Raw genomic sequence first — 21,073 nt, forward strand, 5'->3', positions numbered from 1 at the left:
ATTGTTCATTGCTTGTATATAGAAATGTAATTGATTCTGTATTCTGCAACTATGCTGAACTCATTTATTGGCTCTGGTAATTTTTTAATGCATTCCTTAGGCTTTCTTGAATACAAGATCATTTCATGTGCAAATGGCAATGAATACTGACTACATGTACAGTTTGCTATTATTGTCTTGATTCAAGCTCAGGTACCAGGTATCCTTTCCTGTTTGGATGCCTTTTATTTATTTATTTATTTATTTTTCTTGTTTGACTGCTCTGGTTAGAACTGTCAGTAATAGGTTGAAAAGAAGTGGCAAAAGTGGGCTTCTTTGTCTGGTTCCTGATATTAAGGAAAAGCTTTCACTATAAATAGGTTACCTTAACTGTGGATTTTCACATGACACAGAACATCATTTTTACTTTAAAAAATAAAAGAAAGACTAATTGTCAAATTTATAACTACTCAAACTAGGATAAACAGCAAAATGAAGGAAAATTCCAAAATGAAGGAAGTAACCTGATGTTTCAAAAAAAAAAATGTTTTGTTAGCAATGACACAATTCAAGTTTAAATTCAAATTTCTGAAACTTCTAACCACCACCATTGTACTCAACAACAGTTTCCCAATAAACTTTTCTAATGAGAAATTTTTTTTTCCTTTGAGACAGGGTTTCACTATTTGCCCCTGCTGGGCTTGAACTTGCGACTGGCCACCCAAGTTGCTGGGATTATAAGCACTCTCCATCGAGCCCAGTTTTTAATGAGACAACTAATGCATGTTGACTGTTTTGATATTGCAAAATGATACAGCAACATATGGAAAAATCTACATGTGTACTGACCAGCAGCTTCCAAGTGACACATACATGTTACACCAAAATCATAAAATAAAATTAGACTCTCATGTACAGGATAAACTAATGCATTTGAAAGTAACAAAATACAAAATGCTCACTGAACTGTTTTTGGATTTCACACTGCAATTAACCTTTTAAGAAACATACTTGCTAGGCTCAGTGGCCAGCCTGAGAAACTTAGCCAGTCCCTGTCTCAAAATAATTTTTTTAAGGTTGTCGGGAGGGGAGCTGAGGACATAGCCCAGCAGTAAAATTCCCTTAGAAGAAGAATCAAGGGATTTGAAGAATCAAGGGATTTCTCTGAGGCAGGAGAACTGTGAGTTCAAAGCCAGCCTCACCAACTTAGCAAGGCCCTAAGCAACTCAGTGAGACCCTGTCTCTAATAAAATATAAACAAGGGCTGGGGATGTGACTCCGTGATTCAATCACTGGCACCAAAAATTAATTAATTGAAAATAAAAATAGAGAGCTGGGGATGTGGTTTAGTGGCTAAACACCTCTAGGTTAAATTCCTGGTATCCAAAACAAAAGAAAACAACCCTAATAACAAAGACATGAATTTTGGAAGGAAGACACACACCATTTATAGCAGCTTTTGTCCTCACCACCCTTAAAAAAAAAAAAAAGTCTTATTTGAAAAGGTTTTTTAATTTTTTTAATATTTTTTTTGTTCTAATTATACATGAGAGTAGAATATATTTTGACACATTATACATAAATGTGTATAACTTCACATTCATCGGTGAGATCCCCACCTCAAAAAATGAACAAACAAAAAATAGTACTTGAAACACAAACCTATTTTGTATCCCTAATTAGATTTTCTAAAAAAACAAAGGATCTTGTTTAAACAATTAGACTATAGTTAATTTATGATCTACTGTTTTAACATATACTATGATCTTCTAAAAGTATAGAACTAAATATTACTTTTCACCTTCATAAACTCCATCTTGTTCATTTTGACTAAGTTTTCCAGCCTCTCAAGATAGAGACTCAGCCCTATTTCTGACTAGTTCACTTAAATCTAACAATTAAGTCAGAAAAATAAATAGGAAATTTTTCAGGAGTATCCTTGTGAAGGATTGTCCTTGCTACCTAAGAAATATAATTTACTTTCTTCTTAAAAAATAATTTGGAAAAAAGGAAGAAAAAAAAAAAAAAAGAATTTGATAGCCAGGCACCGTGGCGCTCACCTGTAATCCCAGTGGGTCAGGAGGCTGAGGCAGGAGGTTCAGAAGTTCAAAGCCAGCCAGCAACTTAGCAAGGCAATTTAGTAAGTTGCCCCAAGCAACTTAGTAAGACCCTGTCTCAAAAAATAAAAAGGGCTGCTGATGTAGCTCAGTGGTTAAATGTCCCTATGTTCGATTTCTGGTAGCAAAAAGAAAAAGAGTAAAAATTTGGTCAATTACATATTCACTGTAGGACATTTATTTACTTATTTGTCTTTTGCAGTGCTAGGGACAGAACCCATAATCTTGTTAGGGATGTGTTTTACCACTGAGCTACATACCCAAGTCCGTCATTATAGATAATTTAAAGAACACAAACACAGGAAAATTTAAAAAAATGTACTTCTAATATGCAGAAACTAAAGATGATATTTTGGTATAATTTCTTTTAGATAGTTTCTGTATTTTAAAATACTTTTTTACAAAAATGGGACCTTATAAATTAAAAAGGGATTTTATTTTATTAAACATAAATTTTGTAGCATATTTATTTAATTATATTGTTTGCCATGTCATTTTTCATTAACAAAAATGTTTAATGTCTAAATATACCATAGCTTCTATTATTTATATGATTGATCTTCTGATGCTATACATATAAGTTTCTAATTTTTTTTCCTGTGACAGCATCTTAGTAAATGTCTCGTCTTCAGAGTGATATTTTAACACAAATTATTGATAAATTTATCCTAAAAGTGAACCTAGTAAGCAAAACTCTAAATGTTTTCAAAGGTTGGACCAATTTTACTCCTACAACAACCAGGTATGAGATATAGAATTCATTTCCCTGCATCCTCTTTCAAAACACTAATTATAAATTTTTCTTTTTTGGTGATGCTGGGGATTGAACCCAGGGTCTTGTGCATGCAAGGCAAGCACTCTATCAACTGAGCTATAGCCCTAGCCCATACATTTTCCCCTTTTATAAGCCAAAAGAAAAATTACTTTATGCCTTGCAAACTGAATTGTTATTTTCATATTCACACTGGCCTTTTGTATTCCTTGGGGATTATTCATTTCCCTTGCCAAATATCTACTTCAGATGGTAGTCTTGAGCTACATCCCCAAGTCCCTGTTTTTTTGTTTTTGTTTTTGTTTTTTTTTAATTTTTCTTTATTGGTTCTCTCTTGTTTTTATTCCTCCCGCTCAGTGGTGCTTCCTTTGTGTCTCCACTGCTGACCTGACTTGTCTCCTCCCAGATGATCCTGTAGAGAAGTCTCATGGCCTTAAATATTCTACTAAACGAAATTTTCTGTCTTTATTCTAAATCTCTCCTGCTATAAGTCAAATTCTAATGGCTCAACCCATCTGCTTATCTGACATCTCTCCTTAGAAGGTTCTCGTAAGAATATCTCAAACTTAAAGCTGGGCATGGTGGTACCTGCCTATAATTCCAGCAATTCAATAGGCTGAGGCAAGAGGACTGCAAATTCAAGGCCAGCCTCAGCAACTTAGCAATGCCCTAAGCAACCTAGAGAGACCCTGTCTCAAAAAATAAAAGGGCTGGGGATGTAGTTTAGTGGTAAAGGGCCCTGGGTTCATCAGTACCACAAAACAAAACAAACAAACAAAAAACCCTCAAACTTAAACGGGTTCAAAATGGAACTCTTTGTATATAACCAGAGATATGAAAAATGGTGCTCTATATGTGTAAAATGAATTGTAATGCATTCTGCTGTCTTATATAACACATTAGAATAAAAATTTGCTTCTTCCCACATCTGTATCTTGAATTCTATTGCTTTTTCCCACGTCTATATCCTGAATTCTCCATTCTAATATATGTTACACCACCAGCGGAGTTAAGAAAAACTAGGAGCCATTCTTGATTTTTCCCTGTCATTTTTTTCCCACCCTCCACTTTTTTGGTGGGGGGGGGGGGCAGGTACCAGGGACACTCGACCACTGAGCCACATTCCCAGGGGCGCTTAACTACTGAGTCATATCCCAAGCTCCTTTTATTTTTTGAGACAGGGTTTAAATTGCTTAGGGCCTTGATAAGTTGCTGAGGTTGGCTTTGAATTTGGGATCCTCCTGCCTCAGCCTCTAAATCAGTGGGATTAAAGGCATGCGCCATCATGCCCAGCTGGAGCAAGTTTATTTATTTATTTATTCATTCATAAATGAATGAATGAATGAATAAATAAACATTTTTCTTCTTCTTCCTTCTTCTTCTTCTTTTTTTTTTTTTTTTTTGCGGTACTGGGGATTAAAATGAAGAGCGCCTTACCACTGAGCTATATCCCCATCCCTTTTTGTTTTTTGAGACAGGACCTCATTAAGTCGCTGATACTGGTCTCAAACTTGTGATCCTCCTGCCTCAGCCTCCACAGTCACAGGTGTGCCTGGCTACTCTGATATATAAAAAATAGAAGGAAATTTCTTCAACCTGAAATATGCATCTATAAAAATTCCATTGCTGGGGCTGGGATTGTGGCTCAGCGGTAGAGCACTCGCCTAGCACGGGCAGGACCCAAGTTCAATCCTCAGCGCCACATAAAAATAAAATGCATTGTGTTGTGTCCATCTACACTAAAAAATAAATTTAAAAAAAAATTCTATTGCTAGCATCATAGTCAATGGTTAAAAACTAAAAGTTTTCCTCCTAATAGCAAGAAGAAGGCAAAGATGCCTATTCTTGCCACTCCTATTCAACATAGTTTCTATTCAACAGAAGTCTCTCCAGGGTAATTAGGCAGGAAAAAGCAAAATAAAATAAAATGTATCCAGACAGGAAAGGAAGATTGGTACAAGACAATGGGATATCTATATGAAAAAGAATGAAGTTGGATCTCTATCCCGTACCATACACAAAAATTAACTAAAAATGGATCAAAGACTTAAATCCAAGAGCAAAAACTATAAAACTCCTGGAAAAAAAAAAAAGGCATAATCTTCATGATCTTAAATTAGGCAAATGTTTCTTAAAAGCACAAACAATTAAAGAAAAAATATTAGACTTCAAGCCAGGTATGAGTGTGGCATGCTTGTAATCTCTGCAACTCAGGAGGCTGAGGCAGGTGGATCACAAGTTCAAGGCCAGCCTCAGCAACTTGGCAAGGTCCTAAGCAACTTAATGAGACCCTGTCTCAAAATTAAAAAAAGGATGGGGATTTAGATTTAAAATTAAAATCTTTTGTGCTTCAAAGCATATGCTGAGAAAGTACAAAGACCCACAGAATGGGAGTAGTTTTACAAATCTTACATATGGTATACATGATTTATGATAGTAGTCCAGTATACAGAACATGCAAAAAAAACTTACAATTCAACAATAAAAAGACAACCCAATAAAAAATGGGCACAACTTTTGATAAGACATTTCTCCAAAGAAGATATCTAATAGGTACGTGAAATGATGCTCACACTCACATTACTCATTAGAAAAACATTGCAAAACCTTGAGATACCACTTCACAGTCCAGTAGGATAACTATAATAAAGAAGATGATAAACTAGGCACGGTGGTGCATGCCTATAATCCCAGCAGTTCAGGGGTCTAAAACAGAAGGATTGTGAGTTCAAAGCCAGCCTCAGCAACAGAAGGCACTAAGCAACTCAGTGAGGCCCTGTCTCTAAATAAAATACAAAATAGGGCTGGGGATGTGGCTCAGTGTTTGAGTGTCCCAGAGTTAAATCCCTAGTACGGAAAAATAGAAGAAGATGACGACCATGACAATAATAAATGTTGGTGAGAAATTAGAATCCTGATACATTGCTAGAGGAAGGCAGAATGCTGTAGTCACTTGTCGAAGCAGTTTGGAAGTTCCTCAAAAAGTTAAACACAGAATAACTATATGATTTAGCAATTCCTTTCCTAGTTATAGACCAAAAAGGAGTGAAACAAACAAACAAAATTTGCACATTAACAGCAGCTTTTTTTTTTTTTTGGGTGGGGAGTCCTAGGGATCAAATCTAAGGGCACTTTACCACTGAGGTACACCCCAGCTTTTTTTGTTTTTTTGAGACAGGTTCTCAATAAGTTGCACAGACTAACCTCAAACTTGTGATCCTCCTGTCTCAGCCTCCAGAGCCGCTGAGATTACAGGTATGTGCCACTGCAGCCTGCTACATTATTCTGAATAGCCCCAAAATGTTAACAAACCCAATGTCCATAATCAAAATGTGTATGACCGTACATTGAAAAATCATTTAACTATAAAAAAATGAAGTAATGACTTACAATAAATATGTATGAACTGTGAAAGCATACTAAAAGAAGCCAGACACAAAAGGTCATGTTGTACAATTCTATTTCTATAAAATGTCTAGAACAGGTAAATCCACTGAGAGAGAAAGCAGATATTAGTGAATGGGCTAGAGGGGAGATTCCTGGGAAAGCTGGGAATGGATCCACCATTTGACCCAGCTATCGCACTTCTCGGACTATTCCCTGAGGACCTTAAAAAAGCGCTCTATAGGGATACGGCTGCATCAATGATTATAGCGGCACAATTCACAATAGCTAGACTGTGGAGCCAATCTAGATGCCCCTCAATAGATGAATGGATAAAAAAAATGTGGCATCTATACACAATGGAGTATTATGCAGCACTAAGAAATGACAAAATCATAGAATTTGCAGGGAAATGGATGGCATTAGAGCAGATTATGCTAAGCTAGCCAAGCCCTAAAAAACAAATGCCAAATGTCTGCTTTGATATAAAAAGAACAACTAAGAACAGAACAGGAAGGAAGAACATGAGGAAAAGACTACAGTAAACAAAGACAAATGGGGGGGGGAGAAACGGAGAGAAAAGGGAAAGCACATGGAAATAGTAGGAGACCTTCAATGATACATAGAATTATAAGAGGTTATGAGGGGCAAGGGGGAGGGAAAAAAAAGGGAGAGAATTGAACAACAGCAGGGGAGGTAGAGAGGGAAGATGGGAGGGGAGGGAAGATGGGAGGGGAGGGGAGGGGAGGGGGGATAGTAGGGGATAGGAAAAGTAGCAGAATACAACAGTCACTAATATGGCATTATGTAACAATGTGAATATGTAACAGATGTGATTCTGCAATCTGTATTTGGGGTGAAAATGGGAGTTCAAAACACAATTTGAGTCAAATGTATGAAAGATGATATATCATGAGCTATGTAATGCTTTAAATAATCAATAAAAAAAAATACAATTAAAAAAAAATTCTTTCCCTTCCTAGAATTAGCCACAATAAAGTCTATAGTAGTTGGTAAATTTTTAAAGTTTTGTTAGGTAATAAAGATTTACTTATTGAGATTATAAATATATTTTTGTTCTAATTTGTTATAAATGACAGCAGAATGCATTACAACTCATATTACACATATAGAGCACAATTTTTCACATCTCTGGTTGTACACACAGTAGAGTCACACCATTCGTGTCTTCATTCACATTTACTTAGAGTAAAGATGTCTATTTCATTCCATGTCTTTCCTACCCCCATACCCCCTCCCTCCCATTTGGTCTATCTAGAGTTCTTCTAATCCTCCCATGCTCTTCCCCTCCCCACCGCAACTCCATTATGAATCAGCCTCCTTATATCAGAGAAAACATTTGGCATTTGGTTTTTTGGGATTGGCTAACTTCATTTAGCATTATATTCTCCCACTCCATCCATTTACCTGCAAATGCCATGATTTTATTCTCTTTTAATGCTGAATAGTACTCCATTGTGTATATATGCCACATTTTCGTTATCCATTCACCTACTGAAGGGCACCTAGGTTGGTTCCACAGTTTAGCTACTGTGAATCGTGCTGCTATAAACATTGATGTGGCTGTGTCCCTGTAGTATGAGATTATATTTTTAAAAACTCTTGCCAGGCTTGTTAGCACACATCTGTAATCCCAGCCGCTCATGAGACTGAGGCACAAGGATCGCCAATATGAAGCCATCCTGGGCAACTTAGTGGGATGCTGTTTTAAAATAAAATAAAAAGGGCTGAGGATATAGCTCTTGCCTAGCATGTGCCAGGCCCTGGGTTCTATCCCTAGCACAGGGGGAAGGGAGGGTAAAGAAACACTCTCAAATACTTCAGTACCCAGTGCTGTAAAAGAAATAAAAGAAATCTGCAGTATGAAATAACTAGTTAGCTTAGAGTTCCATATAGTCAACATTTCTTTTTTACTTGCTTTCTTCCTTTTTCTTCCCCCCCCCACCCCCAACAAGCCCAGGGCCTTACAAAGGCTAGACAATGAGCTACATCCCCAGCCCTTTTACATTTAATAAGAATAAAGTTCATTTGCAAGTAAACCAGAAGTTATAAATTCCTACAGACTGAATTTAGTCACCAGAAATCATTTCAAGAAGAAAAGATTGATACCTGAACTAAACCTGAATAATTAGTTACAGTCAAGATATATGAGTAATGATGTGGAAAAAATTTTAAGTGGGACAGAGTTGCCAAAATTGAAGCCATCAGAGACTAAGAAATAGTAAACTACAAAAATACCATTAGTACATTACTGCTAGAGTCATGCATAGTTACTTAATGCCTTCAAAAATTACTATTCTTTCCAATTAAGTGTCCCTCAAGAGTAAATTACTCACTAAAAAATCCTAGTAGAATTTATATTTTGTTACTTGTTCTAAATGAGTTAAAATTTATTTCCAACTGGATAAAACCAAACACAATAACATCAACATACAATTAACTTTCATGATCTCCCAGGTCTTCAAAGGTCTACGGTCTGCAACCATTTCCATAACTTTAGGAAAACAAGTCTACCAGACTTGAAGATGGCACAATGTCCTCCAAAAGAACCTTTACATAAAGCACACCTTAAAATCTACTGTCATGTTCCATTCCAGATAATATAAAATTCAAACAAACTCAACTACTTGTATGGTTATCCATTCAGGCAGTCACAGACCTGAAATAATATTTGTGTAGTATTTCTCCATTACCTAGGCTGAGAATTCTCCTCATACATTCTTTCTTTCCCCTCCTTGAAGAGGCTTATGGTCTGCTTAGTTTTCTTCATCAAATTCTCCATGAACACCCTAAAATATTCATTTTCTCCAAGTGTCTCCATCTTCCCCTCATATCTTGACAAGATAGTACGAAGATGCTGGTAGGTATCTGGCAGCAGGTCTAAGATATAAGGTGGGCTATTCTTCAGTGCCAGCTTTGGGTTCTGACACAACCGCACCACCTGCAACAAATGTAAAAGAAAGGATCTTGAAGGATCTTAAGGACAATTTCTTTTTTTAAGATAACGTTATGAAATATGTGCTCTGTAGTAGAAACATGAAAAAAACACGAATATAAGAAATAATCCATAACCTATCAACCACAGGCAATCACTGTATTTCTAGTGGAACCCTTAGAAGGATGAGTTCTTAAAATTCTCAGACACAAGGACCTGAGTTGATCCTCAGCAACAAGAGTTTTTTTAAAAAAAGCAAAAAACTCTATAAAAGACTAATGGAGTAGACAATACACAGCAGACTAAATGACTGGAAGTAAACAGGAGAAAAATGTCCCTACAAATGCCTAAAACATGATAGATAAAACAAAACATGGCAAATTGGCCTTTAAATACATGGCTGACCCCACAATAAAGAAAATTTCCAGGGGCAGGGGGGAAAAAAGGCTGTCCTGGGAGGTAAATTTCTGTAATCTTTGAGCTTGCAGTTTTGTTTTTATTCATTTATTGTTATTATTATTTAGGGGGGTACCAGGAATTGAACCCAGAGGCGCTTAACCACTAAGGCACATCCACAGCTCTTTTTATTTTGAGACTGGGTCTACTAAGCTGCTTAGGACCTTGCTAAGCTGCTAAGGCTGGCTTTGAACTTGCGATCCTCCTGCCTCAGTCTCCCAAGCCATATGCCACAGCACCTGTTAGGGCTTGAGTTTTAATAAACACTAGGGGACAGGAGCAGAAAGGCCTTAGACCCAACAATGTATGAAGTTGAATTGAGACACTTGTTCCTTCCCAAAGAAGAGAAAGACACTCAGAATTTACCTGCTAATTCTTTTTCCCATCTTTTGCTTTAAACTTTTCTGAGTTCTCATGTTTTAAAAATCCAATGTAAAATCTGTTTCCAAACTGGTGGATTTAGTCCATTTTGTATCTGTTACAATGACTGAATTTGTAATTTATTCCCACCTTCTTGCATGTGCTTCATTTAGGTGGATTTCTGTGTCAGACACTACCAGAACAGAAAAGTCCAGAAATATATCTACATGAGCACAGATATATTTATGACAAATATGTGTTATTCTCCCCCCACCCCCTCTAAAAAAAATAGAACAAGTGAGTATCCATATGGGAAAAAACAAAAACCAAACTCTCACCCTATACCATACATACATATATATGTACATACATTAGAGACCTAAATGTGAAAAGCAACTCTAGAAAGGTTTAGCAAATAGAAGAAAATTATCTGCATCACTTCCTTATTAAACTTTTTAAATTAGGACAATAAAAAGCACTAATCATAAAGGAAAATATTAATTATATTCTACTACTTTAAAGGGAAAAATTTAAAACAAAAATAATTTAACTTTTTTAATCAAGACATCACAAAGAGTAAAAACACAAGTTATGGAATCAGAAGACATGTGCAGAACATATCCAGAATATGTACCCAAACATATGTATGAAAAATACATAAAGAACATCTAAAAATCTGTAAGACAGATAATCTAATACAAAAAAGGACAAAAGATTTGAATAGGACCATCACAAAAGATGATATTCAAATAACCAATTAACATTCACATGAATAGTGTTTAACCTCGTTAATCAATCAGGAAAATGAAAATTCTAAGATCACAGCTACATGAACACCAAATTGGCAACATCAACCACTGGCAAGGATATGGAACAAAAGGAACATTCAAATATTGTCAGTGGAAATCTAAATTGATTCAAACAGCTTGAAAAACAGTTCAGCACTATACTGTCAGGTTAAAGATTTGTACACTCTTATGAACCTGCAGATACATGCATGGAAAGTCATAAAAAAAAAATACCCAAGAACATACAAAAAGCATTGTCATGAAAACAGGAAACTGCCCAAACATCCATCAACAACACATACAGAAACTTGTGGTATATTCGTTAAAATATGCAGCTGCCTAACTATAACATGGATACTTCTCCTTCCTAGTTGATCTAAATAAACCAAGAAGAAAATACATATAATATTTGCATATTCATGAATGTATTACTGTTCAAAGATATCTATCTAGACTATATTATTTAGGTATAAATATAAAGGTGGTGAAATAATAATCGAAAGGAAAAATAAATTTTATTTGTGGATGACATAATTTATCATGAAGAAAACTAAATCAAAGAGAAAGAACAAAACATCAGAATGATAAAAGAGTTTAGTTGAAGTGTGATTTCAGATAGACACACCAAAATCAACAGCATCCCTAAATATTATATAAATAATTTTAAATATAACTTTGCCATTTAAAATCTTTTTATTTATTTATTGGGTTTTTTTTTTTTTTGGTACCTGTAGATGGACAGAATGCCTTTATTTTACTTGTTTATTTTTATGTGGTGCTGAGGATCGAACCCAGTGCCTCAAGCATGCTAGGCAAGCACTCTACCACTAAGCTACAGCCCCAGCTCTAAAATTTAAATAAAAATTTAAGGTTTCTAAGAATACATCTACCAAAAGATATAAAAGACTTTAAAGCTGGACACACACCTCTAATTCCTGCAATTCAGGAGGGTGAGGCAGGAGGATCACAAGTTTGAGGCCAACCTCAACAATTTAGTGAGGCCCTAAGCAATTTAGTGACCCTGTCTCAAAATTTAAAATTAAAAAGGGGTGGGGGCTGAGTATGTGACTCAATGGTAAAGCGCCTCTGGGTTCAATCACCAGTATTTAAAAAAAAAAAAAAAAAGACTTTTATAAAGAAAAACTCAAACTTCACTGAGGAAGATAAAAGACAAATAAATCTATCTTGTTTATAGGTAAAATGAGTCTATATTTTTAAAAATTGCAATTATCTCCCAAATTAGTGTATAAATTCATTATATTACCTATCAAAATTTCAACATTTTCCATGAAACTTAGGGTGGAAAAAAAGAATGAAACTTAAGGTGATCCTAAAGCCCATCCCAAAAAACTCTGAAAAATCATAATGTATTTACCCAAAGTGCTATCAAGACTTGTTAAAATTAGCATGATGTTGGCCAAAGGCAAATGGTCAAAACGGAACAGAAAGACAAACTTGATAGAGACCCAGGCAGAAATGGAAATTCAGTATCATGTGATATTACAAATCAAGAATTCAAGAGACAAATTACAGAAAATAAAATGAAATTGTGTGTTATGCATTATATAAACAAATGTCAGATGAATCAAAAGATTTCAAAGAAAAAAACTTTAAAGCTTTCAGGAAAAAAACAGAATTAGTTGAATTTTATATCTCAAAAGTTTTTTTTGTTTTTGTTGTTGTTTAGTTGTAAATGGACTCAATACCTTTATTTTGTTTGTTTATTTCTAGGTGCCGAGGATTGAACCCAGTCCTCACATGTGTGAGGCAAGCGCTCTACCACTGAGTCACAGCCCCAGCGCAAGATTTTTAATAATACAAAAAGCACAAATCATGCCAGGTGCAGTGGTGTACACCTGTAATCACAGTTACTTGACAGGCTGAAGCAAGAGGACAACTACTTAAGAGGCCAGCGTAGGCAACTCAGAAAGACTGTGCCTCAAAATAAATTTTATTTTTTTTAATTTTTATTTATTTTTTATTTTTTATTTTTTATTTATTTTTTTTAGAGAGAGTGATAGAGGGGGAGAGAGAGAGAGAGAGAGAGAGAGAGAGAGAGAGAGAGAGAGAGAGAGAGAGAGAGAATTTTTCAATATTTTTTTTTTTAGTTCTCGGCGGACACAACATCTTTGTTGGTATGTGGTGCTGAGGGTCGAACCCAGGCCACACGCATGCCAGGCGAGCGCGCTACCGCTTGAGCCACATCCCCAGCCCCTCAAAATAAATTTTAAAAAGTGGTAGGACATAACTCAGTGGAAGAGCACCTGCCTCATATGCAATCCCCCCAAACTGGTTAACTTAACAAAACTAATCCTTCAAAGTCATGGTAACATGTAAGGATTAATGAGTTAGTTCCTGTTTTTGCATTCTTTTTTAAAAAATAATGCAATTATAAAGTTATATACACCCTTTGCCAACTAAATATTTCTCTTTATCTCTAATAACATTTCTGCCTTAATGTCTATTTTATCTTACACAGCTAAACCAACTTTCTCACCTTGGTGTTTACATGATATATCTTCTTCCATTTTCTACTTTCAACTTCACTGTATTTTCACATTTAATGTGCGACTCTATACATAGAATATAGTTAGTTAATTAGATACTCTGGTTCTAATTAATTTGATCTATTTACATTTAATGTATTATAAAATTGCTATTTTTATGCTAAAAATTGCCCATTTTACATAGCTCACCTAGTAAGTATTGAACCTCATATAAATAATAAAATAATTTACTATTTGTTCTCTATGTGCCTTGCCTGTTATATCTCCTTTCTTGCCCTCTTGTTTTAAACATTTTTTAAATTTTTATTTTTCCATTTTTCTCCACCACTAGCTTATCAAATACATATCCTTTTACTATTCTTTCAGTGGTTACCTAAGTGATTATAACATATATCTCTCATTTACAAATTCCTCCATAAAATTAGCACTTTTACCACTTCCCAGACAATACAAGGGCATTGGAACACATTTATCACCATTTACTTTCTTTTCAAATACAGCGCTATTACTGTTACATACTTTAATTCTTTTAAAGTCCACATCATTATTACTATTATTTTATACAACTAAAATTCACTCATATTTACCCACATAACAGTCCCTTCCCAACATTTTCATCCATTTGGAATCATCTTCCTCCATTCTAAACAACCTTTAGTATATCCTTTAAGGGTGGTTTTGCTGGTTACACATTCTCCTCAATTTTTGTTTCTCTGAACACATCTTTACTTTCTATTTTTAAGGGATGTTTTCACTGGTAAAGATTGGTGGTTATTCGCTGTCACCACTTTAATGCTATTATTTCTCTATGCCATGTTACTATTAAAAAGTCAGGCTGTCGGTCTTACAGGCTCTGTTGAAGGTAAAATGCCTTACTCTCTTATTGCCTTTAAGATTTCTTTGACCTGTTTTCTGCAATGTTACTATGATGTTCCCCAGGCGGATTTTCTTGATATTTTTCCTGCTTGATACCACTGATCAGCTTTAATTTGTGGTTTGATAATTTTCATCAGTTTGGGAAAATCCATAGCCAAATTCTCATCAAATATTGTTTCTGCCCCATTCTTTTTCTCCTTTTCTTTTTTCTTCTTCTTCTCTTCTAAAACTTTAATTACATATACCCTATTGTCTCTTTATGCTTTTCAGTATTCTCTACCCTTCTATCTCAGTATCGATATTTTTTCCTGACTTAACCTTCTACTTCAACAATTCTCTTCAACTATATCTATGCTGCAAAGTCTATCCATCCACTGACTCTTAATAATCAGTTATATTTTTTTTCAGTTCTAGAATTCCCACTTCATTATTTTTTATCAAGTCTGTCAAAATTAAAAATTTAGGCTTTAAGTATATATATATATATATGTGTGTGTGTGTGTGTGTGTGTGTGTGTGTGTGTGTATATATATGTATATAGTGTATGTATACATATATATATGTATACACATATACAATATAAGCAGATACTATATAATCATATTTAAGAATAATATATCACATAATACACAATTATATCTATATTTTGTTTCCTTATGTTCTGGTATGTGCATGCATGCACATGCATGGTACTGGCAACTGAACCCAGGGGTACTCTACCACTAAGCAATATCCCCATTCCTTTTTGTTTCTATTGTCAATTTTTCTTCATGATAATCTGCTAGATCTTGCCTTTTTATATGCCTAGTTATTTTTTTATTGAAGGTTGGACATTATATACAAAAAATTAGAGACATTTTGAGGCTATGGTTGCTATTATTCAGAAAGGATCTACTTTTGCTTCTAGTAAGCAGCTAGGCTAGGGACACTAGGAATCCCAGATCATCTACTCCAAATCAGAATTGAGAAAATTAAAGACTGGGTTTATTTACCTATACCAACTGGTGTACCTCTATTCCTTCCTTACTCTTAGGATTTAGGCCCTCTGGGACCAAACAAATCCTAGTGTTTCCCTAGGCCCTCCATCTTAGCAAATCCTAATTCCAATGTTCAGTCCTCCTTGACATGAATATTTTGAAAGTCTATTCAGTTTCTCAGCTGTCACTTCCAGCGGCAGCAATGACATCCAGGGGAAAGATAACCTCAAATAGGAGATTTACCTCTCATAGCTACACTCACCTTTTAGAACCTGACCTTGAAATTTCTCACTTTTTTTCTAGCTGTCAGGAGTATATTTGATTCAAAACGACCTAATGACCTAACCTAATATTGATGGAAGCAGACATCTGATATTATCCTCATTTCACCTTAAAAAACAAATAGGATGGCATATAACTCAGGGGTAGAGCACCTGCCTTACTAAGCATACACAAGGGCCTGGGATCAATTCCCAGCACCACAAAAATAGAAATGTATGAAAATCTTGCAATGGCCCAGGGCAATGGCATATGACTGTAATCCCAACTACTCAAAGAGGCTAAAGGAGGAAGATCACAAGTTCAAGACCAGACTCAGCAACTTAGTGAGACCCTGTCTCAAAATAAAATGAAAAAGACTCAGAATGTAGCTCAGAGGCAGAATTCCATTAGATTCAATTGTCAGAACTAAGGGGAAAAAAAATCTTGCAAGGAAACACATTAATTAGTTCAATATACACTAATAATTAATTTAAGAAGAATTTTCTGGGGCTGGGGATGTGGCTCAAGCGGTAGCGCGCTCGCCTGGCGTGCGTGCGACCCGGGTTCGATCCTCAGCACCACATACCAACAAAGATGTTGTGTCCGCCGAGAACTAAATAAAAAAAAAAAAAAAAAAAAAAATTCTCTCTCTCTCTCCCCCCTCTCTCACTCTCTCTTTAAAAAAAAAAAAAAAAAAAAAGAATTTTCTATGTCCCCCCCCAAAATCATACATGTTTGAAATAATGACTACTTCCCTGATCTGATCACTACATTTTATAAACATGTTGAAATGTTACACTGTATCCAATAAATATGTACATATTTTATAATATTAACAATTATTGTGCTAATTTAAAATAAAATGTATTCTAAAAAAAATTTTTTTAAGTTGTTTTTGAGCCAGATGTAGTAACACACCCCTATTTAGCTACTTAGGAGGCTGAGGCAGGAGGACTGCAAATTTGAGGTCAGGCTGGGCAACTTACAACATGAATTAAAATAAAATGTTTTCTTAAAGGGTTTTAAGGATACAGCTCAGTGGTAAAGCATCCCCAGGTTCAATCCCCAGTATCACAAAATAAAAAATTTAAAAAGCTGTTTTCTTGTGTGATCAAAAAACTCTTTACAAACTCTTAACATGTCTAAATGAGATGAGGTGTGGTGGCAAAGGCTGTAACACCAGAAAATCCACATTCTGAGGCAGAAGAATCACACATCTAAGACCTTCAGTAACTTAGCCAGACCCTGTCTCAAAATAAAAAATAAAAAAGGAGTGAGGCCATAGCTCAGTGAGAGTGTCCCTGGGTTCAATCCTCAGTACCAAGAAAAAAAAAAAAAAAAAAAAAAGATGTCTGAATGATTTCACTCTATAGATATACCAAAACATATCTTTAATTATCTTTTCTAAATACTTTTGTTGTTTTAAAGTCTTCATTATTACAATTACTACTGTGATCAACACACTAAGGTGTTTTATTCTTCTATACATCAGATTTTTCCTTAGAATAGATTCCTCAGAAGTGAACTATGTGTTCATAGAACACATAGAACAACTGCAAAATTTCCAGTTACTAACTAATCGTTAAGGACTCTTCAAATGTTAAGGCAATATGAAAATTTTAAAACTAGGTATATTATTCTCTCTAAACTATTTCTTCTTTTTTATCTTTTATTGATTTTATTTTTTTAAATACACGACAGCAATGGAATGCATTACAATTCTTATTACACATATAGGGTAGAAGTTTTCATGTCTCTGTATATAAAGTATGTTCTTGCCAATTCATGCCTTTATACATGTACTTTGTTTTTTTTTGCATTACAATTCTTAATACACATATATGCCACAATTTTTCATATCTGTTTGTATATAAAGTATGTTGACACTCAATTCAAGTCTTCATACATGTATTTTGTATAATAATGTCCATGACATTCCACCTAGACTATATCTAGAAATCTTGAAAAACTGCCCTATATAAGCCCAGCAAATAAAAGGTTGAATCAACAAAAATATTCAATGCATGAATGTTTTAACTGTATTTTAGGAAGCTGCTCATCCTATGCAGTATTCAAGCCAAGAGGGACCAACTTAGTTAAGAAAAAAGGCTCCATCACAGAAGAATTATATTCTAAAAACTGCAGAGTTAAGAATAAAACTAACACTGGGGTTATCGTGAACTGAAATTAATGTCCATGCATATATGAATTTGTTGGAATGAACCCAAATACTATGTGTAACTATAAAGCTCTAATAAATAAATAAAACAAACAGATAGTTCCCAATTAAGAAGTATTACATTCCAAAACCTCATTTGAAAGTCAAGTGATAATTTAGAAATAAATAAAAAATATTTATATAGTAGATCCCTAGTTAAGCTCATACAGGAGAAGAGTCTAACATTAAAACCAAGAAATAAGAACCTAGGATACCTATAAATATATAATATTTTATATGTCAATTTAAGAAAAGTATTGAAAGATTTGGATTGATTATTTTATTTTCAGAGAAAACTGAACATGTTTTATTCTGAAAAAGAACCAGGATAACTACAATGCACCAATTTTAAAAAAAAAGTGTTAAAAATAAAATATGTGAGAATCAATCTAACAATGAAGATGAAATACTTCTACATAAAAACTACAGAGCAGGGCTGGGGATGTGGCTCAAGCGGTAGCGTGCTCGCCTGGCATGCGTGCGACCCGGGTTCGATCCTCAGCACCACATACAAACAAAGATGTTGTGCCCACCGAAAACTAAAAAATAAATAAATAAATATTAAAAAAAAAAAAAAAAACTACAGAGCACTAAAGAAAAAAACTGAAGAGCTGGGGCTGGGGCTCAGTGGTAGAGCACTCACCTGGCATGCATGAGGCATTGGGTTCAATCTTCAGCACCACATAAAAATAAATTTAAAAAAAAAAAAAAAGTTTGCCTGTCAGCAAGCTGAAAGAAAGTAAGAAACAAACAAACAAACTGAAGAAGACTTTAGAAGGTGGAAAGATATTCCAAGTTCTTCGATAGGCAGAATTAATATTGTCAAAATGGCCATACTACCAAAAGCACTATACAGATTTAATGCAATTCCTATTAAAACTCCAATGATGTTCTTCATGGAAAAAGAAAAAAGCAGTTATGAAATTCATTTGGAAAAATAAAGAGACCCAGAAGCAATCCTTAGCAAGAAAAGTGAAGCAGGAAGAGCTGGGATTGTGGCTCAGTGGCAGAGTGCTTGCCTCAGATGTATGAGGCACTGGGTTCGTTATTCAGCACCACGTAAATAAATATTGTGTCCATCTACAATTAAAAAATATATATTTAAAAAAAAGTGAAGCAGGAGGCAAATACCAGACCTCAATTATACTACAGAGCTATAGTAACAAAAACAGCATAATATTGGCACCAAAACAGACATGAAAACCAATGGTACAGAATAGAAGACACAGAGATAAACCCATATAAATACAATTATCTCATAATAGACAAGGGCACTATAAACATACATTGGAGAAAAAAAACTGAACAGGTACCTCATGGGAGAAGAAATACTATATAGGTCAACAAATATATGAAGAAATGTTCAAAATCTCTAGCAATCAGAGAAACGCAAATTAAAACTACACTGAGATTTCATCTCACTCCAGTCAGAACACAAGTAATAGTAAATGTCAGCAAGGATGTGGGAAAAAAGGTTCACTCATACAGTGCTGGTAGGATTTCAAAATGGTGCAACTTCTCTGGAAAGTAGTATGGAGATTCCTCAAAAAACCTGGAATGGAACCACCATTTGACCAAGTTATCTAAATCCTTAGTATATACCCAAAGGATTTAAAATCAGTATATACTATATATATAGTGATGCAGCCACATCAATGTTTATAGCAGCTCAATTCACAATAGCTAAGTTATGGAACCAACTTAGGTACCCTTCAACAGATGAATGGAAAAGAAAATGTGGTATATATACACAATGGAATATTAGCCATAAACAAGAGTGAAATTAATGACATTTGCTGGTAAATGGATGGAACTGGAGACTATCAAGCTAAGTGAAATAAGCCAGTCCCCAAAAACCGAAGGCCTAATGTTCTCTCTGAAAATGTTGAATGCTAACACACAATGTGGGGATAGAAGTTCATTGGATTAGACAAGGGAATGAAGGGAAGAAAAGGGAAGGGGGGGTGGGAATAGGAAAGACAGTAGAATGAATCAAGACATAACTATATTCATATATGAATACACAACCAGTGTAACTCCACATCATGTACAGCCAAAAGAATGAGAAGTTACACTCCATGTATGTATAATATGTCAAAATACACTCTACTACCATGTATACCTAAAAAGAACAATTTTTAAAAAATATTTATTTTTTAGTTGTAGATGGACACAATACCTTTATTTTATCTATTTTTTTAATATGGGGCTGAGGATCAAACCCAGGGCCTCAGACATACTAGGTGAGCACTCTACTTTGAGCCACAACCCCAGCCCCAAGTACAATTAAAAAAAAAAAAAAAAGTGGGGGGAGTGAGGTTTAGATAGAGACAACTGATAGATATAGAGACCAGTAAATTAAAGGATGTGGTTTTTCTCAACACACCCTTTCAACAAATATATACCAGGGGCTAGGTACAAGGTCCGGAATCTGAGAGGCATCAGACAATAAAAAGGAAATCAACAAGAAAAATATCCAGTTCTCAGCTGAGAATTAAATTAAGGCAATGTAACAAAAGATATTGGATGACTATTTTAAAGTAGTAAATAGGGAAAACTCTCTAGTGACATTGAGGCTGAGATGAAATTCCAGGAAAGACACAACTACACACAATCAGAAGAGTAGCCCCAGCAGAGGAAACAACTACTCCAATAATCCTCAAGTGAGAAAAAGTTGAATATGTCTGAGCAATACAAAGGTCAGTAGCCAATAAGGTGGAGAGACCAACTAAGAGATTTGTGGGGGCTGGAATTGTGGCTCAGTGGTAAATCGATTGCCTGGCATGTGTGAGGTCATGGATTCAATCCCCAGCACCACATATAAATAGACAGATAAATAAATAAAAGATCCACTGACAATTAAAAAATATTTTTTAAAAAAGAGAGAGATTTGTGGCTGGGCTCAGTGGCATACAACTGTAAGCCCAGCAACTCAAGAGGCTGAGATAGGAAAATCATAACTTCAAGGCCAGAGTTTGCAAGACCCTCAGCAACCTAGCAAGTAGCTCAGTGGTAAACTGCCCTGGGTTCAACCCCCAATAAACACCTCCCCTGCAAAAAAAAGAGATTTGTGGAACAGGCAGGGAATTGCCAGGAAGACATTATGATAAAGCCCTAAATTTAAGTTTCCAATTAAAATTTAAAAGGACTAAATAAAGTTTTAATATTTTGACAAAACTGCATCAAACAGCCAGTGTGGTGGTGCACACCTGTAATCCCAGCAACTCAGGAGCCTGAGACAGAAGGATTCTAAGTTTAAAGGATTCTAATTTTAAAAAAATTAGAAAAGAATAGGGATGGGGTTTAGTGGTTAAGTGCCCCTTGGTTCAATCCCTAGTACAAAACAAACAAACAAAAAATACCTGCATCAAACAACCACATCAAAACGTAGGTCATTAACCTTGAGTTAAACTTCTTTTATC

At 35.0% G+C, this 21,073-nt stretch overlaps 1 protein-coding gene across 3 annotated transcripts in view; it reads right to left on the reverse strand.

Annotated features, from left to right (window-relative positions):
• CBL (Cbl proto-oncogene) overlaps positions 1–21,073 on the reverse strand; it is a 101,738-nt gene that overhangs the window by 62,301 nt on the left and 18,364 nt on the right. For 2 of the 3 annotated variants that reach the window (XM_081281464.1, XM_081281465.1), the window contains one exon: positions 8,967–9,214. In XM_081281464.1, coding sequence (XP_081137590.1) covers positions 8,967–9,214 — 248 coding nt within the window. Of the gene's footprint in view, positions 1–8,932; positions 9,215–21,073 lie in introns of those variants that run through there. The other variant, XM_081281466.1, reaches the window with a different exon arrangement.

This window comes from Spermophilus citellus (genome assembly GCF_964194105.1).
Source record: "Spermophilus citellus genome assembly, chromosome: 2".
NCBI lineage: Eukaryota > Metazoa > Chordata > Mammalia > Rodentia > Sciuridae > Spermophilus > Spermophilus citellus.